This window comes from Megascapheus bottae, chromosome 4 (genome assembly GCF_031878675.1).
Source record: "Megascapheus bottae isolate mThoBot1 chromosome 4, mThoBot2.hap1, whole genome shotgun sequence".
Classification (NCBI taxonomy): Eukaryota; Metazoa; Chordata; class Mammalia; order Rodentia; family Geomyidae; genus Megascapheus; species Megascapheus bottae.
The window spans coordinates 25490743-25518652 of record NC_143512.1 but is presented as its reverse complement, the minus strand read 5'-3'; the positions used below and the strand labels follow the sequence as shown (position 1 = coordinate 25518652).

The window sequence follows — 27910 nt, the reverse complement described above, 5'->3', positions numbered from 1 at the left end:
TCGGGGGCCCCCCGATCCCGCAGAGCGCCTTCCAGGAGCGCAAGGGTTAAAGAATGATGTAAGTACGAACCACCACCAGCTGCCCGCCGCTGGGCTGCGACCACGGGGAGCGGCCAGGGAGCCCTTACCTCCGGAATGGGTGACACACATGGCCGCCCCAGGTTCCGGTTCCCGGCTTCTGGGTCCTCCTCGTGTTCAGATTTCTGGAAACGGAGCTGTAACTGGGAAACAGTTCAGATCGACGTGTGTGGGTTCAGGAAATGAAACCGCATCTTCTTCAGAATCCATCCATGGCCCCGGCATGCGTGGTAATGCTATCCGCTCTGGCACATACGCTTTGCTGGGCCGCGCCCCCCCCAGCCCCCCAAACATTACGGCTCCGATCGGATCTTCCCTTCCCGACAACAAAGAGGAAGGAAGAAGGAATATCAGGGGCCGCTGGCAGGCTGAATCTGCTGAGTTATTCAAGTGGCCAGCCACCTCGTGATTCTTCCTAATGAACATGTAAAACTTTGATGATAAGTCGTCATTTTCTATGTGTGCGTTCCCAGGTTTTTGGGTTTTTTGGAGTTTTTCACCCCCCTTTGTAGAGCTCAAACTCTTCCTTCACTTCGAAGCCCGCGAGCCTGTGGCCTGGCTGGGGTGTAACAGAAACCATTCAGCACGCTCTTGATTTCCGAGCGGTTCTTGATCTGGCCACCAGCCCCGATTAACTCGCCAGCGTGCCCCCCACCACCAATGTCCTGAAAATAGGAACCACCTTGCCGTTTAATTGGGAAAATTAGCATTTGCTTATAGCGGCTGAACACTTATGCAGCAATAAAAAAAGTGAATTGTTAGGCTTATAAATCTTAAGCTTGTCAAATGTTACAACCGAGGAGTAATAAAGCCCCTTAGCGGAGATGGAAGTTTTCCCTCGGACTCTTCAGTTCTTGTTTCTGGAGCGCCAGCGTTCGGAGCAACTCGAGGTTGCCCTCTAGTGATCAGAAAAGTCTACGCCACTCGTAGAAGGAAAAGAATGGGGCAGTGAGGAAGAAGTCGCCCCTAGAAAGACCCAGACCAAATTTAACCCACTGATCTTTCGCTTTGATTGTATGTATGGAAGTATTGTTAACAAAGCGGGGTGCTTTTTTTTATAGGGACCGAATTAAATCTCTGTTTAGGAGGGAAGACCCTAATAGCTTTAACCGTTAGGCTTTTGTGAGCTAAACACTTTCAAAAAGTGAGTTACATGATGACTTGCTTTTGAAAAGACATTTACGAGCACTTCGTATACTTTAGTTCACGGATTATATATAGTAAATTCAAGAGAGTAATTTTTTGCTCTAATGGTATTTAGTCCTCAGCGTTATATAAAAATGTCAGATATGCCCCACCCCTCCCCCCACCAAAAGTCATTTCTCCAGGCAACTCTGAAGCTATTATTAAGCATATTAAAGATAGATACAGGGCTTGGATTACATCGTGGGTAGTGAAAGGTGTGTTTACCAGTTGAGTCACCACCGTATGTAGTAATGAAAAATTACAGTAAAAACACATAGGTATCCTTCGTTAGGGACCTGGTGGTTTGAGCAATTCACAGTGTGTCTAATGAGTAAGCTGGTGAAATCTAAGGTTTGCCCCCAATTATCCTGGTCCATTGATTAGCACATTGTAACCTGGAATGTTAATGTGTCTGTGGTTGATACGAAATTCCTAATTAGAGATCCTGAGTTAAGGTAGCGGGTAAAGGAGCAAACTATAATTTGGATGCAGTAAGTGGATTTTAAAACGGCAGTCGCGGAACAGTTTGGGGCAGGGCAGAGGCCAGGCAAGTAAGCAGTGTTTCCCAGACTTGAGGCCATTTCTGAGCGGAGATACCACTTCACACTTACTGATAACAAATTGGAGCCTGTCATCGACCTCGCAACTGCTTTCCTTTATCTCCACTTAATGAGAAGCCATTTTGCTTGGAGAATACCGGGAGTGTTTTCCTCCCGTGGGGGGTGGGGGGATGTAAAAGTAGGAAGTGACCTGACATGGAGTGAATCTAACAAGACTGGAAATCTTGGGGAAAGCCACCGAGTAACAACAAATCGTGGCATAATTACATTGCATAAAATGCTCACCGCTCCCGTTAATCTAATTTCACCGTAGGCGAACACGTTGAAGTTCGCCCACTCTCAGACCCCCTCCTCGCCGCTCCGAGGTAGGGAAATGTCAAAGGAACAAGCCCGGATCCTCCGGTGGTGGCCCGCCAATTCCCCCGGGAGCTCCCAGGTCCCCTCCTGTCCATCCCAGCCGCCTGCGCTCCACCGCGGCTATCCGCGGCGATTGGCTGAGACGGCGGACCTGCTGCCTCGAGCTCTCGGCGAGATGCCGGAGCAGCCGGGGAGCTGCACGGAAAGAAAGAAGCTGGTTACAAACAAACAAAAACTAACAACAATAACAAAAAAATAAATCTCGGAGGAAACGGAACCCGATCACTTTGATTCCAAGGGAAGGTTAAAGATCAGTTCCCTCGGCACGCCGTCGCCGTTTCCCATTGGGTGCAAGGAAACAGTCCATCGTGGAAGGGAGTGGAGGAGAGAAAGGCGAAGGGAGGAAGGCTGGGCCCGGAGCCGCCAAGCCACCCGGAGCCAGCGCACACGGAACTTGAGTTGCCAGGAGCGGGCAGGGGGCGGGAGGAAGCGCGGGTGCAGGAGCTCGGAGACCTCTCAGAGTGGCGGGCCCAGCAGGGCGGACGCCCGATTTCAGCCAATGGGGAGCGGGGAAGGGGTGTGGCCGGAGGTGGAGACCACGAGGATTGGTGGGAGCGGGGAGGGGCGGGGCAACAGTGTGGGACTGAGATTGATTGACCGCGGGGGCCCGGGCTGCAGTGATATCGGGGCTGTCCGCGGCTGCTCCCCGACTCCGCCGGCCCCTCCTTGTGAGGTCTCCTCCGGCGCTCCACACCCGCCGAGCCCACGCTGGCCCGGGGCCGGGGCGCCTGTACGCTCGGGGCTGGGGTCTTCGCCTTCGCTCACGGTCTTTGTGTCTTCTCTCCCTCCCCTCTCTCCCCGGCCGCCGCGATGCCTTCGCGCCCCGTTGCTGCCGCCAACGACTCGCTCCGCCCGTGGCGCGCCGTTCGCTGCGGCGGTGGCGGCGGCCCATCACCGACCTCGGCCTGAAGGAAGAAGAAGAGGAAACGAGGCGAGCCCCCCGGCCCATGCCGCGGCCACGGGCCCGGACCCGCCACGGCGCCCGCGCCGCCGCCCTCGCCGGAGCCCACGAGACCTGCATGGACGGGCATGGGCTTGAGAGCAGCAGCACCTTCCTGTGCCGCCGCCGCCTCCGCCGCTGCCGCCGGGGCAGAGCCGCGCCGCCGCCCCGGGCTCTGCTCGCCGCCGCCGCTGCCGCTGCTGCTGCTGTTGCTGCTGAGCCTCGCGCTGCCCCACGCAGGTACGACGCGCGCGGATGGGCGGCCCGGGGCTTTGTTCCCCTCCAGCTCCAGCCCGGAGGCGCCCGGCGAGAAAGGCCTCCCGCACCCCCTCGGACGCTCACCTCCGGGCTGTGGGACCTGCGGCCGGCCGTGCAGCGTACTCGGTGGACCGACGGACCGCCCCGGGCCGGCCTCTCTTCCCCTCCCCGCCGTCGCCTCCCCCTCCTACCCTTCACCTCTCCTCCATACCCGGGCCCGCTCCTCCAGAGTGAGCAGGCGGGAGGGCGGGGGGAGGCCCGCAGCCCCCCGAGACCGAGGCTCCGGATGCTTTATTGCTCTCGGCCCTGGTGTTTACCGAAAGTCAGGCCGGGATCGGGTTTCCGCCGCCGCCTCGGAGCGGAGACAAGGAGCCTTGTGCTGCGGGCCGGCCGCGCTGCCGTGGGTAGGGGGGAGGGGGGGATTGGCCGGGCCGAGCGGTGGCACCAGCCGGGGAGGGTTTGTTGTTGTTGTTGTTGTTGTTTTCGTTTTCCCTCCCCGAGTTTGAAAACTCCGTGGTTAGTCTCCAAGTTACTTAAACGTAACGTTCGCGCTTTTGTCCGAGCAGCTTAGAAGTCGCTGCTCGGCCTCTTTTGGGAAAGAAAAACAAACAAGCGAACACCTCGAGCTCGGTGCCTAGCCTGGTGTGTGTCTGGGGGCGGGGGTTCCACGCGGGGGGTTGACAGCTGCCGCCTTCGGGGGGCCGGCGTCTCCCGCAGACGCTGCACTGGAGGGCTGTTTTCTTCCAGAAATAAACCTGCTCGTGAGCCTCCTGACAAATAAGCACTACGTGTGGGTTGTATTTTTTTTTTAAGGAGTTGGCCTAAACACGTAATTTTTCTTGAGTGCCAATATTGATGGAGGAATTATCTCCCGTGTTTGAGAACCAGATCATTAGCTGCGTTTCTTCTCCTTTCTGATCAATGTTTATATGTGGCAGCAGATGTGGAAAGTCCTTAACTTTGGTGCCACCCAACTGCAGAGCAGTTCTTACTGATTAAGTCACGCCAGCCTTGCTGAAGATCAGGAAGGTCTTTTTAAATAGTACGGGAATAGGTGTTAAATGTGGGACTTAATTTACGTTGTGTCATTTTGCATTGTGATGTAAAATTACAACTACAGTTTCACCCTGTCATGAGGAGAAATGGAGTGAAGTCCTAATTTTAAAAAAAAAAAAAGTATAGTAGCTGGGAGTCTGGCTTAGTGGTAGAGTGCTCTCCTACATGCACAAAATCATAGGTTTGATTCCTCCATACCACATACACAGAAAAAGCCAGAAGTGGTGCTGTGGTTCTTCAAGTGCTAGCTTTGAACAAAAAGTGTCCCAAGGACAGTATCCGGGCCCTAAGTTCAAGCCCCAGGACTGGGAGAAAAAAAAAAAAAGTATAGTAAGTCTTAAAACATTAAAGCTTTAAATTAGTAGCCTTAGAAAATAGTATCAATTCACATGCAGTTTCTGGAAAAATTATTAATGTGCCAACAGATACATAAGTAAATGTGCTTTGTGGAAGAAAAAACAGTGTATCCATAATGCCAAAGTGTGTATTAGGAAATGGAAGTGGCTAGATCGGGCTATGAGCTAGCAGACCCTATTGGCTGCTTGGGTATTGTTTCCCTTAATTGTCATAGTCCTGTGACAGGAGTGGTATATGGTTCTTGAACATTTCTTTGCCACCCATGAAAGACCTAAAAGAGTTGGTTGCTTAAAGGCTTACAAAATTAAAGCAACTTAGTTTTCAAATTTGGATCATGAGGCTGTTCTAAGTGTGTCCACACTAGTCACAATTCAGTTCAGCACAGGGTCTGTGAGTCTTGATGTCTGTGGACAACTTGTTGGAGCAGAGCAACTAATCTGGTTATAGAAAGAAGGCTCTTTTTGAGAGGTCTTTTTGAAGAGTGGTGCTATTGAGAGGCAGAGGTTGTTTCCCAGCGCAGAGAGCCTTGCAAGTGGTCTTTGCAGATGGACTAGCATATGTTTTGTGTCTGCATCCATATCATTTGCCTTAGCACCCCATATGGCTCTGCCTCTTCACTCAGTTCAGCTTCAGCATATCTCATTTCTTTTCTTATAAACTGGTAATAGTGCTGCAAATTCACACATGCAGTCCTGGCATTAAGAAAACTGCCTTTTGAAATGGTGAGGCCTTTTATGTGTGACTCATTAAAAAATGATGAAAGCTCTGGAGCCACAAATCCTTTAGCACTTTCAGTATCTCCCATGAAAATACCCTCACAGAAACTATGGATGATCTACCCTCAACAGAAAAATTTGAAAGTGCAACTTTTGCATTCCGCCCTTGGAAAATGGCTCTTGCTTATTTACATATGCGTACATGTTTTAAATTTTATTTTAAGCAAACCTCTGCAGTTCCTGAATAGAGATTCAGTATGGGAGTTACTTGCTTACTCATATACTTCATGGCCTCCTTGGCTACATTCTTGAGATGGTTTCTGCTCTGCATTGTCTTGGCATTTTGACAGGATGCTTACTTTACCGCCCGTAACAGGCAAAGTGTGCGTTGTCATTATAAATTCATGAAGCCTGGATATTTCTGTGTGTATGCTACAAATTAGTCATTATCCAGAGCCTGAGATGCAGTTGAAAATGCTGACCCCGAAGCATTTTCTCTCTTGTTAGCCCTCCCTCCTCTTCCCTTGTTTCAAATGGCTGCAAGAAATCTTATCCAACGCCAAAGAACTAGAGTTCTGTTACGTGTGTGATTTCTCAAAGCCATCAGCACCGACTTGTTATGAAAAAAGGGAATTGCTTTAGAGTGGGGGTTGGGGAACAAAGAAAGGAAAAAAAGGGTCTCGGAAGCCAGATTCTGCCTCCCTTTACCTTCTGCACAGTTGTTTCCATGCTGTTCTTACTTTTGATATTTGATGGCTATTTGAAATAATTATAAGTAAACGTATGCTAGCATAGATTTTATAGACCATAAAACGAACAAATAGGCCCTTCAAGTTTAGTGGAAAGTTCTTGCGTGTGCTGTCACCTGTAGTCTTAGAGCGGTTCATTACTGAGTGATCTGGACCCCGTTTATGTTTTCTACTTGCTATGAATCTGATTGTTTTTATTAAGTAAGGAGCGGTCCAGAATACTGTTGTTACTGAGGAATTGAATAAAGATATGACCTATGGTAGAAGGTAAACAAGATTTTAGGAGAGGTGGCACATAGCAGCTGTATACAGTCCCACCAAGACAGGGCCTTTAGCAACATTTGCTTTGGTTTCCCATCTGTAAAATGGCTAATGTGGCCTTTTGGGAGTTTCTGTCATCCTTTCATTTTGCTTTTCAGTAAATGTTGATTGTTTTGCTTTGTTTTTTACTGAAAATAGTAAAACTTGTAATGGAGAAAGGAATCCTATAAAGATTAGAGCTACTTCAGTCAGTTTTGGACCAAAGTATAAAACAGGCCAAATATATGACAATGATTTTTGTAAATGGTTATAAATTTCATAAGATCCAAAACTATTAAAAATTAATTTTGCAACTAGTCACCAGTGGCTCACGCTTGTCATCCTAGCTCAGGAGAGTGAGATCTGAGAATCACAGTTTGGAGCCTGCTAGGACAGGAAAGTCCATGAGACTTATCTCCATTACTCAGGAAAAGCCAAAAGTGTGGTTGTGGCTCAAGTGGTAGAGTGCTAGCTCTGAGCAAAAGAAGTTCAAGGGTAGATCCTAGGCCCAGAGTTCAAGCCCAGTATTGACTTAAAAAAAAAATTGTTAAAACAAAAACTGCTCTTGTCTTTTATTGCAGTTGAAATGAATGTGAAATCTAGGCTATGATATTTTTCTTGTTGAATCTTTGAAATTTTTAAATGACACAGTTATTATCAGAGTTTGTGCCCTCCCACACTTTGCTTCTAAGTAAAGCCAGAAATAGATTACTGGCTTTTTATTTCAAACTTAAAAGCAGTTTGCTAATAAAAAATATTAGAATGTCTTTCTAACACAATATTAGGATTGTTTGATAAGTCTTTACCAGATGAAGTCCAAAGTCTTGGTAATATTCTGAAATTTATTGTGTCCACATATTGAAATACATATACATGCATATATAAACATGCACGGATGTGGTGCTGGAGATTGAACTCGAGGCCTCATCAGGCAGGTACTCTACTATTTGAACCACATCCAGATAATTATGTACTTAAAAACAAACCACTGGTGTTAGCCAGGTGTAGTTACCCATGCCTGTAAGCCAAGTTCTTGAGGTACTGAGGCAGGAGGATCTGTTAGTATCCATTGACCTAAGTTTTCTAAAACACTTTATTCCTGGCAGTCACAAAAGTCATCTTAGAATCACCTCATTTCTCAAATGAGAGGCCTAATCCAACCTGAGAAAAACCTAAGACAAATACATGTGACAGCTCATTTCTATAAATTCTGTGATTGATGATAAAGTATTTATTGTCCACTAAGTCTATTCCAACTTTATGGAACAGAGTTGTTAAACTGTAGATTGATAGATATGAGTGATGTGGTATTCCCAGTTCTTGTGATTTATTCTTTTCCTGTGTTTTATAAATTTATTCGATAAAGTACTGACAAAAACAGATAATTTGGAAGGTTGTTTTTTTTTCCCTTCAAAACATAGGGAGTTATACTTGAGTTTCATGACTTCATTTTAGCATTGCCAAAATTATTGAGTTTATGTGAATTGCCAGCTTGAAGGAAGAAGTAAAGTTGATACATAATCTACTAATTTTCTGCTTTATAGATCTCTAATTACAATTTTTAAGTTATGGATGTCATTGTTGATTTTGTGTACTTTTTAATATGGTGTACTTATCTGCTTGAGGGCTGGTATGCTAGGGTGACAACACTAAGAAAGAAAGTAATACATATCTAGATCAAATGAATCACTCCTTGTTTTTTTTGTGAACAGTATTGACATTTTTTTTAGAAACTAGACAATTGTGACCATGTAGTCTATTGTTAACATGCCTCAAGAAGGGAAGAATAACTTAGTATTGACAATTTTCCCCTAATATTCTGATCCTGTAACCATATGAATTAAGTAAAAATTTTTTAAACATCCATACTGTAATTTAGGATTTTACCCCTTCCCTGAATGTAAAGGCTTTAATCATAGTTTTGTGCAAAGTACTGTTCTTACAATGCTTTCCAAAGCAAATTACACAGAGTTGTTGTTTTTTTTTTATCAAACCAAAGTTCGTGTATATTCATTCACCATTGCCTTAGCGCAGAAGAACCTGTCAAATTCTATAAACATAACAAAATTTATAAAATATTTTACTTAACTATCTCTTGTAATTTTAACCTAGGAACAGCAGACTTGACTTAGGTTCATGTACAAAGGCCCACGCTGAAGCTTTAAGCTAACTCACTGCATGAAGGTTCTCTTATAGTACCTTAACTTGAGAGACATGGCGAGGATAATAAGACCCTCTCTATTTCTGAAGGACTCTTACAATAGAAGTATATGAAATAGGACAGAGAGTTCCCAGAGGAGAATGCTTACTCTTGTAGCTTGGCAAGTTCTGAGGCATTTACACGTGTGTGGTCTTTCTTCTTTCTCATAGGTGACTGCCAACAGCCAGCCCAATGTCGAATCCAGAAATGTACCACAGACTTTGTGTCCCTGACTTCACACCTGAACTCTGCCATTGACGGCTTTGACTCTGAGTTTTGCAAGGCATTACGTGCCTATGCTGGCTGCACCCAGCGAACTTCAAAAGCCTGCCGTGGCAATCTGGTGTACCATTCTGCTGTGTTAGGTATCAGTGACCTCATGAGCCAAAGGAACTGCTCCAAGGATGGACCCACATCTTCTACCAACCCAGAAATGACCCATGATCCTTGTAACTATCATAGCCACACAGGAGCCAGAGAACACAGGGGAGGGGAACAGAGCCCTCCCAACTACCTTTTCTGTGGCTTGTTTGGAGATCCTCACCTTAGAACTTTCAAGGATCACTTCCAAACCTGCAAAGTAGAAGGTGCCTGGCCACTCATAGATAATAATTATCTTTCGGTTCAAGTGACAAATGTGCCCGTAGTTCCAGGATCCAGTGCTACTGCTACAAACAAGGTAAGTTTGGTTTTTTTTTCTTTTTTTTCTCTGCGCCTGACTTTCAGATGTTCAGATCTGCAGACAACTTTTGAAATATGTCATGAAGGACCTAGTTCAGGGAAAACTTTGTCTTCTTGGAAAGCAATTACAAAGGTAGTAAAAAAATTCAATAAGAATTGTTTAGCAGGGAATTTGTTCTTGAACGTAGGTCTAAATTTAAATGGGCAGTGATATGAACAATTAAAGGTAAACATTGAAATGGATTCTCCTGGGAGAAAAGACAAGCTTACTTGATGGGAAAAAAAAAGTGTCCCCTTTTTTAGTAATACCAAGTGCACATGCATGTGACTCTTGAGGAAATATGTTCCGATGATCTGGATAAAGGTAGGTGTGTTAAGCCTGAGGCAGTGACCATCAAGAAACATAACTTTATTGGAGCCTTAAAAGTTATAGTGATTATAATGGGGGGTGACCTTACCTGTCCAGTGACCTGACCACAGTGGTGAGATTCAGTCACTAACTTCTTAGTGGCCAAGGACATTAAAGACTTGAGTGTTGCAGAAAAATGATATATTCACCTCATACAATTTCATGGCTGCAGGTTAGCAGTTTTAAATCAGAAGCTAATGGAAAAGCTGGCAAAATTAAGTCAAACTGTCACCCACTGTCTACAGCCCATGTATTAAAGAAGCTAACAATGTACAGAGATGGGTGACAATTGACTTCAGTGCACCATTGTCTTAGTACAGGTAGTTAGAGAAGAGGAACTACCCTCTGGGTGTCTAGCTATAGATTAATGCTGATTTAATCATTATATAAAATCAAGATTTCTTTTTTTTTTTTTTTTTTGCCAGTCCTGGGCTTGAGCTCAGGGCCTGAGCACTGTCCTTGGACTTTCTCAAGGCTAGAGCTCTACCACTTGAGCCTGAGCACCACTTCTGGCTTTTTTTCTATATGTGGTACCGAGGAATCGAACCCGGGTCTTCATGCACGCTAGGCAAGCACTTTAACCACTAGGCCAAACTCCCGGCCCTAAAATCAAGATTTCTATTAAAATAGTGTCCCAAGTAAGCCACCTTCTCCCCTATCTTCTCCACCCATAAAATTGCACATAGACCATCTCATCTTACTTTAATTTTCTTTTATATGTAATATCTTAAGTTGGTTTAGACTGAAATACTATTGACAAGGAAGGATCAAGCTTTTGAAATCTTTCTGACTAGTCTTAGATTCCAGGTCACCATTTCCTGTCTTAAAAAGCAGGGCATATTGTTTTAAATGAATTTAAATATTATTTCATTTGGCATTTTGTGGTAGAGGGGAATTTTATAACACTTTAGGAGATATCTGGAGATTCCCAGAGATGTCAAAAATCTAAAACTAGATATTGTTCTGGACAAAGATGATAAATACATTGGTCCATACATCTTGGGGGATCTCCAGACTGTTTACTTTAACTTCTAATAAAAGCGCAAGTTTACCTTTGCCTTATCAAATTCTACCACTCAGACTTTTTCTCCCTGTGATTTTTATATGAAAACAAATAATTTTTCCTACTCCATCTCATGTATGTGCTACAAATCATATTATGAAAATACACCATTGTGAGGTTAATACGATAGATCATAGCCAAAAACCACTGTTGCTGCAGATTGATGGGGCACCTAAAACCCTGCCATTAGTCATTGCAAATTCAAGACGCTGTCTGTTAGGAATGGGAAAGTCATCAGCAATTGTTTGAATAATTAAGAACTTGGAAAAATAACCTTCAGATTAAGACTACAAGACAAATAAGTGTTGGTGCATTTGAAAATAGCCATGCCTTCCGTCCAATCACATGTCACTTCTTTTTGTCATTTGACTTTTTAAAGTTCTATACTTTTTTACTGATGATGATGAAAATATTTGTGAGACAGCCAGTAACCTTGTACGAAGTTGTGTCAGTGCAACAGTGTATACTGAGATACTTAGAATGATTGCATTTCAGCAAATGAAAGCATAATTTTGCGTTAGCCTTTTATTTGGCAACTAACAAAGGTTTTGCCTATTTCAGAAAGGAAGAGAAAAAAAAAAAACCTGGTCTATTGGCATGAATTCAAGAAGGCAGTGAGAGAGTGTGTGGCTCTTTAATTACACTATTAGAAAGTATTTTGACACATCTGGTGACCATGTTGTATCAGCAGCAAATTGCTGAATGGCTTCCGGACCTCTCACAGTTGTTGAGGTTTTTTTCATTATTGTTTTCTTCCCCCTTCTTTCTCTTAGTCTCTCCAAAGGCCCGTGAGTATCTGGGAGGTTACTCTTGATGGTCTGCCTCAAGGCTAGTATGGCACATGTTGGTGAAACCAAGCAAAGGCCTAAAATACTACTCTTACTTACCCAGAGCCAAAAAAAACCCCAAAACTTTTAAAGCATGTTAAAGAGAAAAAGCATATGAGACAAAAGCATTTATAAAATAAGTTTTAAACAAGATCTGATCTTTTTCCTTGTGTACTATGTAGTGTGTGTGTGTGTGTGTGTGTGTGTTTTGAAAGGATTTTCTGAGCCTGTGTTAGACCCTTTGTCACAGTGATATATACCTGGAGGAGCAGCTTAAAGAGGAAAGATTGTTTCAGTTGCTTTAGGCAGAGGCAAAACAATATCCTGGCAACAAAACTACATGGCAAAGACTGCTCATAATATGTTGGCCAGAAAGCAGAGAGGCAAGGGACAAGGTTCTGTTTCTACCACGTGCTCCTCCCCCACATACTTCCTCCAACTTGGTCTTACCTACTTTCCATCCCCTCCTAGTAAAGCTATCATATCACACAGTGATAGGCCAGAGCCCTCAACAATTCACTCACCTTTCAGTGATTCTATCCATTATCAGGAAGTAACCTTTCAACAACTAAGTTTTCTTAGGAGGTGGGGGGTGGGCTTGTAGGGATGAGACAAGACAATTCCCCTAAGCATGACACAGCCTTACTGGAAACAAGCGCATAAAGAGGCATTGGATAACCAAAGTGGTACATTGTAGATAATGAAGCATCCTTGTATGGCCAAGCATTTTATCTGACCACCTCGGTGGCTGGCCAGCTGTAGTAGTGAAAGTATTTTATTTAAATACCCATTCATTTCACTGCTTTCAGCTATATACTGAAGCACAGGACCCAAGATATTTTGCTGAGTTTAGTCACAAACAAATCTTAGTCCTGGAAGCCTGATTTCTTAAACTTCACTTATTGAGGGCTCCCTGCCCTGAAAGTACTACCCTTTCTTTCATCAGAAACAGACAGACGGACAGACACACACATCTAAGCAACAGAATGAAAGAAAAGAAGTTATATTTCAAACTAAGCCTTCTTTTCCACGTGATAAACAGTGGTTTTGATCGGTCCCCTTGGGCTCTCTGCCCACTTCCCTAGGAAGGTAGGCCTCCTCTTCCTAGCAGTCCTTGTATATTCAGGTATGCTTTTTCAGGGCCACTGTTTCTGTTTATGCCGTCCACTACCCTGCTTTTTCTCGTGCTTTCTGGAGAATCTGCACCAGTTAGTCAGTTGAGTAGATGTGTTCGTGAAGGGGAAGCCAGGGCAGGTTTTTCATCTCTCCACCCCAAGGCTGCTAGGGTTTCTGGCACACCTACACACATTGGCAGAGATCCACATCAGCTCTGGGCCATCTGCCCCACCATGGCTGAGAGAGGCAGCTGCGGGCATGCAGGTAACTGAGGGAGAGTTGAAGTGAGAGGGACAAGCTGAGCTCTGGCAGAGTTAGTTATCTACAGTGGGAGGAAGAGTAATTTTTGTTTGGCGGGAGAAGGTATCCCATACTCTGTCAGCTCCAGAAACACCTGTGACCAAATCTCCTGTGTCTCAGCATATGCCACAGGAACTACATCATCTGTGAAGACGGTTGGCTTCTCTCATTCTCTTCCACGGTGTCTTTGCTACCTTTCCAGACTCAGATCTACGTTATTCTGTGTATCTCTGTGAATCTCTACATAAACATGGTGCTCAGTGAGGATCAGCCACAATCACAGAAAGCAGTTGGGAAGCAAATTCTTTACTCTGTGGAAGGATTTTGTAGTTTATAAATGAATTCTTCGTAGCATATATTAAAGTAACCAGTGCCAGGATTTATCTCAGTTGTACAACATCTGCATAGCATGAATAAAACACCAGAAAGTAAAGCTTAAAAATGCACATCAGGCCGGGAGTTTGGCCTAGTGGTAGAGTGCTTGCCTTGCATGCACGAAGACCCGAGTTCAGTTCCTCGGTACCACATACACAGAAAAAAGCTGGAAGTGGTGCTGAGGCTCAAGTGGTAGAGCTCTAGCCTTGAGAAAGTCCAAAGACAGTGCTCAGGCCCTGAGCTCAAGCCCAGGACTGGCCAAAAAAAAAAAAAAAAATGCACATCATCTAGTTGCTCTAGTTTTTATGTAGTCATATCCTTTCCACTATATTTCCATTTCATCAAAATAAAGTTAAGAAATAGAGGGAATGAATGGCTTTATTCCAGATTTTCAATGTATTTTACTATACTTTTTCCTAGAAGAAGAAAAGGAGAGTTTCCTTTAAGGCAACTTACATTTGGAGAGTGAGTGTACTCTTTGTGCTTGATCAAACCAGATGACTGTTGTCCTAGTAAGTAGACACTCTGGGGTGTTTTGAATGCTCTTGCCCCTGCCACCATCCACCAGCTCCTGATAATCCCAGAGGCAGCAAGCAACACCCAGTGCCAGTTAGAAGTACTAGATAGAGGAGGCCCCAATGGACACATCACCAGTGTGTGTGTGTGTGTGTGTGTGTGTGTGTGTGTGTGTGTGTGTGTGTGTATTTCTGTAATAATCTCTAAACTTCCAATTGTACAGGTACTTTCTTAGAAGTTCCTGCCACTTTCACTAGAGCTGTAGAGAAATTTAGTGTTGTTTTTAGTTTAATGCTTTCCACAAGGTCTGTATAACAGTGTGCCATTGAAATGAAACATCGGCCCTTTTATAGGCTCCTAGATCTTGGGGTGTGTCTACTTTTCTGTTCTGATTGACCCTTAGCATGTAGATAATTTTTCTCCAACAGCACATGGGCCTGTTAATCAGTGTTCTGGATCATTTTCTGTTGGTTACAAAATCAGAGCCAGACATGCCTGCATTGCAAAGGCTTTCAACTGTCATTTAAGCATATCTCTGGATCAAGGTTTGGAAATCTGTCCTCTGTTGACCTCGGGCCTAGAACAGATTTTGGAGCCAAGTTTTTAATGCCCATTAAGGTTTTAGTATCTGCAGAGACCATGTGAGTTACAGAATAGTGATTCTTATTAGTTTTATGGACTAAGATGCTCTTTACTCCCATAGGGAGAATTGTGTTTGCAAGGTAGGGACATTACTGTTCTTGCATGTGATGGTACTTTGGAAGTGAGGGAGGAATGACAATTTCCTTGAAAATTTGGAGAGAGAAAGCACTTTTCTTCCTAACACATTGTCTTATAAATACACTTGTTTTTTGTTGTTGTTGTTTTGCCAGTCCTGGGCTTGAACCCAGGGGCCTGAGCACTGTCCTTGGGTTTTCTCAAGGCCAGAGCTCTACCACTTGAGCCACAGCACCACTTCCAGCTTTTTCTGTGTATGTGGTACCAAGGAATCGAACCTGGGTTTTCGTGCATGCTGAACAAGCACTCTGCCACTAGGCCAAACTCCTAGCCCTAAAAATGCATTTGTAAACAATGTCAAATTTCTTTTTTATGTTTAAGAAAATGTATGTTAGGCAGTTAATTGTTGCTCTTTGAGAGGTGCTCCTTATAATCTTCATGACTTTATAGTGATACTAATATAGTTGTTTGAGACACATTGGGAACCAGTGAGAAGCCCCCTCCCCTCCGTGTAATCAGATGTCTGATAAATGTGTGATTAATTTCGTGATTTACAGCACTACGTATTAAAGGAACCACTATGAGGGAGACATGGAGTGCCTGTATCCTCTGCTTCAGGCTAAGCATGTAAATTTGTAATAATCAGTAGAAAAGTGTGGATCTGTATGATAGATAACCCAGATGTTTACTGAGTGCCTTTGTGACAGGCTGATTCCAGGAGATTATTTAGCAAGTTGATATGAGTGTCACAAACAGGAAGGAAAGTAGTCCAGAGAGATCAGCTGCAATAGGTTAACCCACATGATTTCCCAGGGCATACACCTTCCAATGTTAGTTTCTTTTCCAAGTCACAGTTTACTCCTGGGACTTGGCATAGTCATTTTCCCAGTTCACATGGTCAAGATGGCCCTTCACCTTCATCTACCTGTATGTTAATAATCATCTCTCTTAATTAAATTCATTTTTCAGGGTCCCATCATTGTTTAAATTCTCATCGAACCATAATTCACATTATTGCATTTTTCAAACTTATGTATCATAGAAACAATTCTGAAATATTAAAGAATAGATTTTAGAAGCATAGAACTAGGCTATAATTTCCGGAGGCAGTGTTCTCATTTGTCCTTTCCTGTTTCCTGTACAGCTTTTGTTTGTACTGGATTATAAAATCTTAGTGTCAGGAACTACACCACTTTGCTTCATATAGTTTCAATAAAGTGCCTGGAGGTAAAAGGATTTCCAAGTACTGTGGTGAAAAAAAAAATCACGGAAAGGAGAACGTATTAGCTCTATGTAAACCTGTAAGTGTGAAAGATCATTTTATAGGATGTATTGGTCCACCTTCGTTATTCTTCATGCTACACTGTTCACCCAAGGCATTCCCTTCCATTTTCCATGTCTTAAAATGCTTTAGGTAAACCAGGCATGGGTGGCTCACCTGTAATCCTACTACTCGTAAGCTGAGATCTGAAGATCAAAGTTCAAGGGCAAGAAAGTCTGTGAAACTCTTACCTCCAGTTAACTGGCAGAAAACCACAAGTGGTGCTGTGCCTCAGAATGATAGAACACTAGACGTGAGCAAAAGAGCTCAGGAACAGCGCCCAGGCCCTGAGTTCAATCCCCACAGCTTATCAAAAACATAATAATACTTTAGGTAAAAAGTCATTTACCATCTTTATAATCTCCCTGACTGTGTCATTGCTTCTTCTCAGATGTGGTTTGGAAGGAGGAAGAGTCCTTCAAAATCCCCCATTTGTAAGTGAAATTAACCCATGTTCTGTCCAGGCCAGATAAGATTCCATAAGGGTGCTATGGGCCTTTGCCACTTTAAAACAAATCCATACTCCTCCGTGCTTTAACCAGAGGCAGGAGGCCAAGTCTGATACACAGCTGAAAGTCAGAACTTGTTTTTCTGTCACATGCCCAAATGTGTCTCTCTGCCCGGTTAGGTTTTCTTTGAGTCAACATTTTGAGGGAAAGGAGTAAGACGGAAACACGGGATGGTGTGGGCTTTTTGTTGGCTTCAGTGAATGCTAACCAAACAATTTCTGCCTCTGTGGAATGTGGCATGTAAAAGGAGTTACCTGCAGTGTTGAACAATGAAAACTGCTACCTTACCCATTTTGTCTTTATTTGTTTTAACTGTAGTAGAACTTGCTCTTCCACTGTTTTAAATTTTGTGTTCTCATGCACAGGGTCACCTAAGGACTTTGGAACTGTTCAAATTGTAAGTGATAAGTTATACGAATAGCTAACACACATCTAAAATACAAGCTAAGAATGAGACAGCTGGATCAAGCCAGACAGAACTCAAATGAAACTATTTCTGTGGATAATGGAGGAGGTGTGTGTGTGTGCGTGCGTGTGTGATACTAGAGCTAGAACTCAGGACTTCCCACTTGATCACCTCAGCTCAGAGAAGGGAGTTAGTTCTTTATGCTCTACTTCACAGGTTATTACAAGAGTTTTGAGCCAAAAGAACATTTGTCTAATTCTGGTAGAGTTTTTTCATATTGGAACATAGTATGTCTGTCCACTGTAGATTGAGTTGATAAGACATCGTTCAGTACTTTTTATCTCCTGTGTATGTGGTTGTGGAGAGTAGGAAGGATAGTTTCATCTTTCCACTCAAGGAGTGTGCCCATGCAGATACCACATGAGCCACAGATGTCTTCTTTTCTCCCTGCCCAGAGAAAAGGAAACATAATGATATTACTGAGTAACAATCCAGTGAGCTGGCTTTTTGAACACATGGTCACTGCTTTTAACCTCATTCCTGAGTTCTCAAAGAGCCGGTTTTGTTTTGCGTGGTGGTAGTGACTAGTGGGTAGTTGGGCAGTTGCTTGGGTTTGTTGTTGTTCCTTCCACTTTTCTGTAACACTTTGTTGTGGTGGTGGTGGTGGTGGTAGTGGTGGTGGTCTGTGTGTATTGAGAGGCTGCCCAGCCCTTTTACTTTCTTAAGTACTTCCTGTGCTGAGTAGTAAAGGGTAATGGTGTCCTAGTCTCCAGTCCTTTGGAGAATAACAATGCTGAGCACTAGCTTAAGGTCCCAACACAACTCCAGATCTGTGCCCCTGCCCCCTACTTCCATCAGGAGGGAGACCTGAAGACGAGGACCTGCTGGGGCAGATTCCAACATGCTGAGAGCTCTTGCCTACAGCTCACACTCTCACCATTGAGAAATACTTTTCGCCTGGAGTCTGAAAGGCTGTGGCAGTCTTGGCTTACACTAGTGTTCACTTGTGCTTACCTTCACCTGTAGAAGCATCATGAGCTTGTACATGTTCCCACCTCCTCACAGTGCAGTGTCTAAACTTATCAGACAAGCTGAGGAAGAATTCGTTTGGAGTTGTTATTGTAGCCAAGTCTTAGAAACTTGAAGACCTCTTCTCCTCATGCCTAACACAGTGTTACTTTGATGTTCAGGACTCTAGCCCCTTTCCCTGCCTCTTTGTTTTTGTTTTTGTTTTTTTGCCAGTGGTGGGGCTTGAACTCAGGGCCTGAGCACTGTCCTTGGACTTTCTCAAGGCTAGGGCTCTACCACTTGAGCCAGCTTTTTTTCTATGTATGTGGTACCAAGGAATCAAATCCAGGTCTTCATGCATACTAGGCAAGCACTCTACCAAAACTGTCTCTTGTTTTTAAGTGTCTGTCCCTTTCACTGTCATCCCTTCTTCTTCAATCAGTGTTCTTTCCAGTCAGTGAGCTCCATGCTTCATTAGACCACCCTAGCAGCCTTTAGCTGTGGGTGTCCTTCCCCTTTGGTTTGGTGGCTTCTTTCTCCATTTGCTGCCAAGTGCCCCTCCAGCAGCCAAGGCAGCCCCTGTTCTTGCATGTATTTATTACCTAAGGCAACACCAAAGAATTAAGTATGATCTATTCCATTTCTCTGGATCCTCTACAAGCTCTGAGAAGAAATCACTCTGGAAAGGGACTTAGGGTAGAGAAACCCACCTAGTTGGTGTCTCCTAAAAGGAGTTTAGGATAAACACATGTACTCTTAGTATCTTCTCCAGTAAAATTACTTAATACCTTGTACTCTTTATGAATCTTTAAGCTTTCTATATGTCACATATTTGATATATATGCTGAATGCTAATAGTAAAATTATATTCTAATGTATCAAATTCACAGCTTCCTAACAGATTGTCTTCCTTAATTGCTCAAAAAAAAAATTGTCAGTTACCACATATACTTCCAGCTCAATTTTTTTGTTGCTGTTTTGTTAAATGTCCTTCATGTTAAAAAAAAAAAAAACAACAACAACTAGGTTTTGCATGGAATTATTCAGACAGAAAGTTATTCTAAATAAATGTGTGTGGTTGGTTTGTTTCTTCCTGCCCCACAAAAGGAAGAGAGACAGACATCTCCTCCCTATTTTTTATATAACCAAAGGAGAGTTGCCTCCCTGCCTGGAGGTGGGAACCCCACACCATGACATGTCCCCTCGGGGGAGTAGGAAGAAAAGTTTTTTCTAGGGCTTCTACTTCTTTGGGGGCTTTACAGCTTTCCAGGCACTAAATTGTGTTAGGGATGGAGATAAGGTTTGCATATCTTTTCTTCTTGGAGATTTGTACTTTTGTTAGAATGGTTTTATTCTCTTTAGAGAATTGACTGTCCTTACACTTATGAACATAAAGGCCAAGAACAGTTTTTATTCGAACTACAAGTTAGAATCTGCTGGGTTGGTTGGGGTTTTTGTTTGTCTATCTTCCTGGGGCTTCAAGTCAGGGCCTGAGCTTTGTCCTGAACTGTTTTGCCCAGGACACTCTACCATTTTGAACAACAAGTTTGCGTCCAGTTTTTTGGTGGTTTATTTGAGATAAAAGTCTCATACACATTCTTGCCTGGGCTGTTCCAACCACAGTCGTCAGATGTCAGCATCCTAAGCAGCTAGGATTACATGTGTGAGCCACCAACTGAATCTACTATTGTTTTTTTAATGTATAAGTACACTCAGAAATGACAAAATAGACATAGACATATAACCCAAGTATATAAAATAAAGTTTAACTTCACATAGGCAAAATTTTAACTAGATGCATATCAGAATTGTGTCTATATTTCAGTCTAATTTGTTTCTACTGTAGTTTTCAGTCCCATCCTAACCCTAACCCAAGAGATCTTCAGTTCCTTAGTCTAAAGCACAGTTCGGTATTTGAAGATTACACCAATGTCCCTGTACTTTCAATGCCACCTGGTCTAATTAAACACTCATAAATATTTCATCCAGAATACATGCTAATTGAGTATAAATCATTTAGAGAATTCTGTACTTTCAAACATTGTGAGGCTGGGTTCAATGGCTCATACTTTGAATGTGAGCTTGAGAGGCCAAGGCTGTGAGGATCATGGCTTAAGGCTAACTTAGAGGAAAATGTTAATGAAACCTCTATCTCAACAAATAGGCCATCTGCAGTGGCACATCTGTGAGCTTAGCTATTCAGAAGCATAAAGAGGAGAATAGTGTTCCACCATACTGGACAAAAAACACAAGAGCTTATCTGACAATAACCTAAAGAAAAACATGGCTGGAGTTGTAGTTCAAGTAGTAAACATGCCTCAAATGCAAGGCCCTGGATTCAGCGCCCCCCCTCCAAAATAACCCTTTTGTAGCATTTTGCAAGAGTGTTGGGAGGAGGGACAAGACCTCTGTATTTCTTGGCAATGTAGTGCTCAGGTTTTCCTCGATGTGGAGTTGTTCTTCATTTTCACATAATGTACTTTTGTTTTTTGCTTGTGAAAAGGAGAAACAAGGGGCTCTTCGTGTTGATATTCCACGACAAACCTTCTTAAGGTATTTTGCCTCTCTTGTGTGGAAAGGTTGATTTGTAGCTGCTGTCTTTTTTCTCCTAATAGTCTTGTGGGTGGCAAAGATCTCAGGGAATGAACCATTAAAAATGAATGAGAAGAACTAGAGTAGTTTCTGAAAAGTGGATGAAGGATTGAAGGAGGAGGCTTAACAAAAGGCATTGATGTTTTAAATGCACAGAAATGCCATCTATCAATAATAAATGGTGTGGCATAGAACAGATGTGCCAAATTGAGTTATTAGAGCATATGGATTAGCTCATGGAGGGTGGGTAAGCCACAGAACTGATGTTTTTAAATTTTTAAATGTTGTAAGAAAGGTTTAGAATACAATTTTGAATGCTTTTTGTTTTTTTAATATTGTGCTGCCATTTGGAAATAGAAAGTGCGTGGAATTTCTAAACCCTCCAAACATACGATTAAATTATAAATGTTTTTGAAGTAAGAATTTTTAAGAGTGAATGAATCTTAACTTTCTAAGAGGAAGCTGGTCTGAAAATGAATTTTTTGCTCTTCACAGACGAGTAGTTGCTTTTATGAGCTTGTATTGTAATTTTTCTGAGGAATGAAATTGTATTACCAAACTCAAGTCATGTGAAACTATTACCCAGACTTTTTACATTTACATTGATGATATATCCAGATACTTGTTCAATACATACTTAATTTAAACTACAGAGGTGATCTCAGGAAAACTTGCTCATGCTTTAGGATCAATTCAATACCTCTGCTTGTTGATTCCGCAGATGAATCTATACAGATGCTTTGTGTGAGAATTCTCTCACCCACCAGGACAAAAGAAAAGGAGCACCAAGAAAAGTATTGCCTTAATGCTCTCATTGAGAAAAATAGCTCCTAACAAATTGGAAAGGCACCAAAGTCTGAAGTAGATTATTTTACCAGTACAGATGCTAAAGAAGCAGTCAAGACTATCTTTATGTGCTATTCTCAGTAGTGTGGCATTTTAGGTGGTGTCACAGGCATAGCAGAGAACAGAAATGTGAGATGCTTAAAAAAATTCCTGATTCTGTGTTGGAGTGGGTGTACTTAATGAAAACAACACAGGCTTGGTTTGACATATGGAACTTAATATTGATCTTAATATTAATATGTTAATATTAATATTGATCTAGCTTATCTTCTTGGACACTTGTTTGAAATTGGATATCCCTGCTTTGTCCCAACAAAAGCAAATTGTCTTTGCTTTTCCTAACATGAATAGTAAGTGTTAGTTCATGCGAATAATACAAAGTTGGTTAAAGTCCATTAGTTGTTATAGAAGAATTTATTCAACCTTTTAGTGTATTATGGTTGAGGATAATAACTGTATAAAAAGTCCATGACTATTTTTACCATCTATATTGCTAACCTTCAATATTTCAAGGGTCAGAACTTACTTGATTTAATCTTTTCACCTTCAACAGGTCCCAGTGTGCCTTAGGAAGTAAAGAAGGGAGGGAAGGAAGGAAGGAAGGAAACAAAGCAAACCACACTACTTGTCAAACTGATTTTGTCGAACTAATTTTAGAACCACCAAATAAATCTATTTTATAGTCCCATTAGATATCTAGCCCCAAACCTCATTCACTCTGGAAGGTCCTATGGTTGGATGCACAACAAATTTCCTGAAATCTCTATTTCGTTGTTAAGACAGGGTTGAAATGTGAGAAGGTTGGTAGTGAAATCTAGTTGTGACTAAGAGTAATTAGGAGAGAGAGCCCAGCATTCTCATAGCACATTGTCTGGCTTTTAGTTACAGCTGCAAACAACGGATATGAGTTTAACCAGTTGTTACAGTGCAGCTGGTTCAGATCTGGCTCTATAACTGGCTGAAGTAAAATGAAATGGCTGGAAAATTCCAGTCAAGTAACACCAGTGGGAACATGTGGAATTAAATAGTGTGAGCAAGTGCTGGCTGAGCTGAGGAAAGCTTTCAGACACAAAGTTGACTGTGGTGGAAAGGACTTGGGAGTGTGGGGACATTTTCTGGCCTATTTTAACAAGGGTCTTTTGTTGTGATCAGTTTTCTAGCCAGAGCTGGAAGGGTGTTCTCAGTATCTGTCTTGTCTTCCTTCTCTACTGAAGTCACCTTATCCCTTTGTAGAAAAAGGAAAAAAGAAACTGTTTTCCTCAGTTACTAAGTGCAGTCTCCCTGTTCTCTGGGGCACTTTCCCTCTCCATGTTCCCACAAAGCCCCATCCTCATCATTATCTGCCTTCCACCACATTCAATGCAAAGGTGTCTGAAGGTTCTGGGTTTGTTTGTTTGTTTGTTTGGGGGAGAAGTTTTTGTTTGTTTGTCAAATAGTGGTTCCAGCTAAAGAATTGTGTAGGGGGCAAAAGGAGTTTGCTGGAGTGAAGATTTTAGGTTACCAGGAAGACTTCTTCATTCCCTCCCTGGATTGTGACGTATTGAGAGCTGCTGGGGAAACTGCTAGAGGAGTTTAAGGATTGCTGTTTGAGAAAACATTTGCTGTAACTAGGTTTGGAGTCTTTGGTCTCTGCCAGTGCTTGGGAGCTGTATTTGCCAAATGATTTCCCTGTCACAGGGATTAGCTGGTAATGTGAAACGTTTGATTAAGGACTTAAGAGAAATCTTTCCTGAGTCACATGACTGGTAGCTGTTGCTGACTGTTCCCTCCTCCCAAGTCTCCTTCATTGCTCAATATTGGTACTGCTTATAGTGGTGACTCACCAGCACTAGATCCAGGGCTAGTCCAGTGAGGAGTCTTTACAGAAAGCCACGTTCTAGCAAGAACATTGTTCCCTAAGCCCTTCAAGTTCCCTTTCAGGTTTCTGATAACTCAGAAAGGAAAGGCAGAGCCAAGCCATGCCTTGTCTGTTTGGGGAAGTCAACATAGAAATTCTCAAAATAAAGAAAAAGAACAGTTTAACCAGTAACTGCACTGTTCTCTAAGGAAAGGGGGTTTGTTTTTGTTTTTGTTTTTACTGACTCGCATTCCCTGGATACATTTTTTTTTATCACTCATTTATGAAGCAAGCATTTCTGAATTGAGGTTGGAGATGCTGCCTTCAACTCCTTCCCATCTGTTAAACTTGTACGCATTTCTCCCACAGATCACCATCATCTTCAAAGCCCACCATGAGTGTACGGACCAGAAAGTATACCAAGCTGTGACAGACGACCTGCCAGCCGCCTTTGTGGATGGCACCACCAGCGGTGGGGACGGCGAGGCCAAGAGCCTCCACATCGTAGAGCGGGAGAGCGGGCGGTATGTGGAGATGCATGCCCGCTACATAGGCACCACAGTGTTTGTCCGACAGCTGGGTCGTTACCTGACCCTCGCCATCCGAATGCCGGAGGAGCTGGCCATGTCCTATGAGGAAAGCCAGGACCTGCAGTTATGTGTGAACGGTTGCCCCCTGAGCGAGCGCATCGATGATGGGCAGGGCCAGGTGTCTGCTATCGTAGGGCACAGTCTGCCTCACACCTCTTTGGCGCAGACCTGGCCGGGCTACACACTGGAGACTGCCAGCGCTCAGTGTCATGAGAAGATGCCTGTGAAGGACATCTATTTCCAGTCCTGTGTCTTCGACCTGCTCACCACTGGTGATGCCAACTTCACCGCCGCAGCCCACAGTGCCTTGGGGGACGTGGAGGCGCTGCACCCCAGAAAGGAGCGCTGGCACATCTTCCCCAGCAGTGGCAGCGGGACCCCTCTCAGTGCCAGCAGCCCACCTGTCAGCCTGGGACTCGTGTGCTTCGTCCTTCTGGTGTTTTTGTAGGGTCTGTCTCTGGTCTTTCATTTCGTTTTTGGTTTTATTGTTGTGGTTGTTGTTTTTGTCTATAACAAAGTTTTAAAATATATATTGTCATAATATATTGAGTGAAAGAGTTTATATGTATATACCATGTATATGACAGGCTGTTTGTCCTGGATGCCACCAGACTGTACATACTGTGTTTGGCTGTTTTCACATACGTTGGATGTAGTGTTCTTTGATTGTATCAATTTTGTTTTGCAGTTTTGTGAAATGTTTTATAATGTCCCTGCCTTAGGGACCTGTTAGAAAGCACTTTATTTTTTATATATTAAATATTTATGTGTGTACCTGGTTCCTATGTATATACTACATATACAAAGACACCATACACAGCGTTATTCCCTTGTCAGGTGACCAGTTGTAGCTGTCCTGGCTGTTCCCTGTTGCTCTTCCCATTGCTACTGATGTGTCACCAGCCGCGTCCCAGTGGAGCGGCCTCCCTCCCTCTGAAGGGTGTTCTCACCCCCGTGTCCTCTCAGGTTCAGAGGACAGTTATCTCCTCCACTGCAAGTGCTTTTGACTCTCACATACAAGCCCCACAACGAGTCCTTTTTCTGAATGCAAGGAGGATATTACTGCAATCCTTGCCTCTCTTGATTCTAGTTGTCTGTGTGAACATATGTGGTATTTCAGGTTGACGCATCTGAAACTGCTGCTTCTGTAGGAATAAGAGGGTCTAGTGATGGCGGCGTCATAGGTAAACACCAGGCTTCTTAGCTGTTTCCTCGTTCTGTGCCCTTGATTAAATTGTAACTTTTTTCCCTTTTAAATATTCTTCATTAAAACATGAAATCATATGTTTGGTAATAACCATGCCTTGTTTTTTGTCACCATAATTTGTGGAGGCCCATGTGTTCTTAGTTTTTTTCTTGGCTATTTGGGCCTTAAGCACCACTCCCTGTCTCCACCCCAGCGAGCCCTTCTCAACTGAGGACTGGACTGTGTTAGTCTTTCTCTGATATGGAGGCCCAGATCTTACCACAGAATCCTGCATTCTTCCTTGCACGTCCCTTCTTAATCTTCCTACAGCCCTTGGCATGTGTCTATGCATCATGACATAGTAGAGCACTTAGGACAGAAAAATCTTCCTTGGCCTGACTTAGTGAGCACTTAGCTGTGCGTTAGTCCTGAGGTTCTCACTGAATATTGTGTACCCCAAGTTGTTTTTCCTCCTTAGCTCTCCCTCTTAACTGTAATTGGATATTGGTTACTTATGCTGTGTAGTGAAATCCCTATGAAATAAAATAATCTTGATTTTTCACAATCATTGCTGACATCCCTTTGCAAAAGGGAAATACTAAAAGAAAGCAAGAACAACAGTTAACTCAGAATAGATAGGTTTATATGGGTACATCTAAATGTAAAATGTTCAGTTCCTGAAAGGTGATACAGTTTGTGCTTTTCGTAGTTTTAGCTTAATGTGCACCAATATAATGCTTTCATTTTGGTTCAGCCATGCCCTTTGCCTTACCTGTTGACCAGTGGCACTGACAGAGGCTCAGGTGGGCAGCAAAATGTCATTTTTGGCATTCTACTTTTTCATACACCAGTACACTATTTGCTGGTGGAATTGTGAGTTCATCTCTAGGTCCAAACCTCTGCCTCTGATGATACTAGAATAATCTCAGGCAGCTGAGAAATGATGAAGTCACTCTGATTCTTATCTTAAAAGATTCAGTTTTAAAAACCTGTTATGGAAGCTAGACTAGGACTGACCTACCATGAGCTCTGAACCGTGGCTGCCTTTGTTCACCTGTGGAGCCACATGCCAAATTCAGAAGCTGTTGAGAGCCAGCGACTTTGTCTCATAATAGAGTGAAATAGGAGGGAAAATATAGAGAATTAACTTTAGCCACTGTGTGTGTACATTGTAGAAGTTAAAGCAATAGTGGTAGACTTTCTTGTGGTATATATGACTGAGATACATTTTTGTCCTTTTCAGAATGAAGCAAACTACCACCTCTCATGGTTGTGAAAAGAAAATTGGGTTGTATCACCATACCCTTTAACTGGAAAGTGCTTAAAGAGCATGTGTTGCTTGTATTAGTGGCAATCGGCTGACTTAGTCTCCCTTTTAACCACCAGTGTCTCTGTAAAAGCGTTTCAGTCCTAGAAATACAAACTTTGCTCAAGATAAGGGTTTGGTTTTTGTAGGGTCCTAGAGAAAACATTGCATGCATGTGTTGTTCCACGATGCCCTTCTTTGCCAGCAGAATTTGAGGTAATGCCAACACATGGATAGGCTGTAGCTGTTCACAGTCTCCCATGAGAGCTTAAAGCACGGGGAAACACTGGGTATTGCAGATGCTCCACATGGATATCTTTAAAAGACTTACATTTTCATCCTCTCTGTTGTGCTTGGAAACCCTTTTCCCCCCAGTGTGTTGAGTCTTTGCAGAGAAACCTTTAGCTGTGGTTCATAGAAATATGAATAAGTATCTGTAAGACAGTGTGCAGTGTATACATACTTTAAATTATTACACTAGAAAAATAAAGTTACCTACCATGCTGTGGAATGTTTGTTCTGTGGTTATAATGACACCTGCTGGTGAAGCAGAGAAACAGATGTGGAAGGGAGAGGGACATGACAAAATCCCAATCTTCACTGACATTTTGTACTATGTGCCCACTAACTCATTACTACTGCTGTAGTTTCATTTTCTTATAAGCCTCAAGCTGTTGCAAATAAACCAGCATATGAGATTTGTCTATGAATACAGTCCCAAAGATTTGTCTTCTGAGTGGTGTGTCGATTTCCAGAAAGGGCATCCAGTGCCAAAAGGACACACTATGCAGAGCTGGAATCTTTGCCCATACTCATTAGAATAGAATACTGTGTAAATCAGTTAATTAAACAAAGCTTGTCAGCTGAATGACCCAAAGTAGGTCCCAATCAAACCTCTACATAATGAAAATACCAGAAGAAGCCTGGGAGTTTGGCCTAGTGGTAGAGTGCTTGCCTAGCATGCATAAAGTCCTGGATTTTGATTCATCGGTACCACATACATAGAAAAAAGCCAGAAATGGTGCTGAAGCTCAAGTGGTAGAGCTCTAGCCTTGAGAAAGTCCAAGGACAGTGCTCAGACCCTGAGCTCAAGCCCAGAACTGGCAAAAAAAAGAAAAGAAAATACCAGAAGAGGCTTTTCTAATCATTTTTCTACATGGTCTGTCTTTATCAGTGGTGGAACTTGAACTCTGGGTCCTGTCCCTGAGCTCTTTAGCTCAAGGCTACCACTCTAACCCTTGAGCCACAGCTCTACTTCCAGTTTTCTAGTGGTTAATTGGAGATGAGTCTCATGGACTTCCATGCCCCAACTGGCTTTGAACTGTGATCCTCAGATTACAGCCTCCTGAGTATCCACGATCACAGGCATGAGAGCCATTGGTGTCCTGCCTGGATGATATTTCTATGATCTACTTTTAATTTCACTAAGGATTCTAATTTGAAGTTGGGGCCGGGGTTGGGTTGTGTGTGTGTGTGTGTGTTCACCTAC

The 27910-nt window shown here is 43.0% G+C and overlaps 1 protein-coding gene and 1 long non-coding RNA gene across 2 annotated transcripts in view; one reads left to right on the top strand and one right to left on the bottom strand.

Moving 5' to 3' along the window:
• Positions 1–340, bottom strand: part of LOC150064174 (uncharacterized) — a 58247-nt gene extending 57907 nt beyond the window's left edge. The window contains exon 1 of the long non-coding RNA XR_016535245.1: positions 129–340. This is a non-coding gene — a long non-coding RNA (uncharacterized LOC150064174). The remainder of the gene's footprint in view (positions 1–128) is intronic.
• Rgmb (repulsive guidance molecule BMP co-receptor b) lies at positions 1–26932 on the top strand. Its single transcript, XM_090331586.1, has 4 exons — positions 1–58; positions 3152–3420; positions 8987–9495; positions 23709–26932. The coding sequence occupies exons 1-4, from the start codon at positions 54–56 to the stop codon at positions 24375–24377; spliced, it is 1452 nt and encodes a 483-aa protein (XP_090187712.1). The 5' UTR covers positions 1–53; the 3' UTR covers positions 24378–26932.
• Positions 26933–27910: the final 978 nt, after the last annotated feature.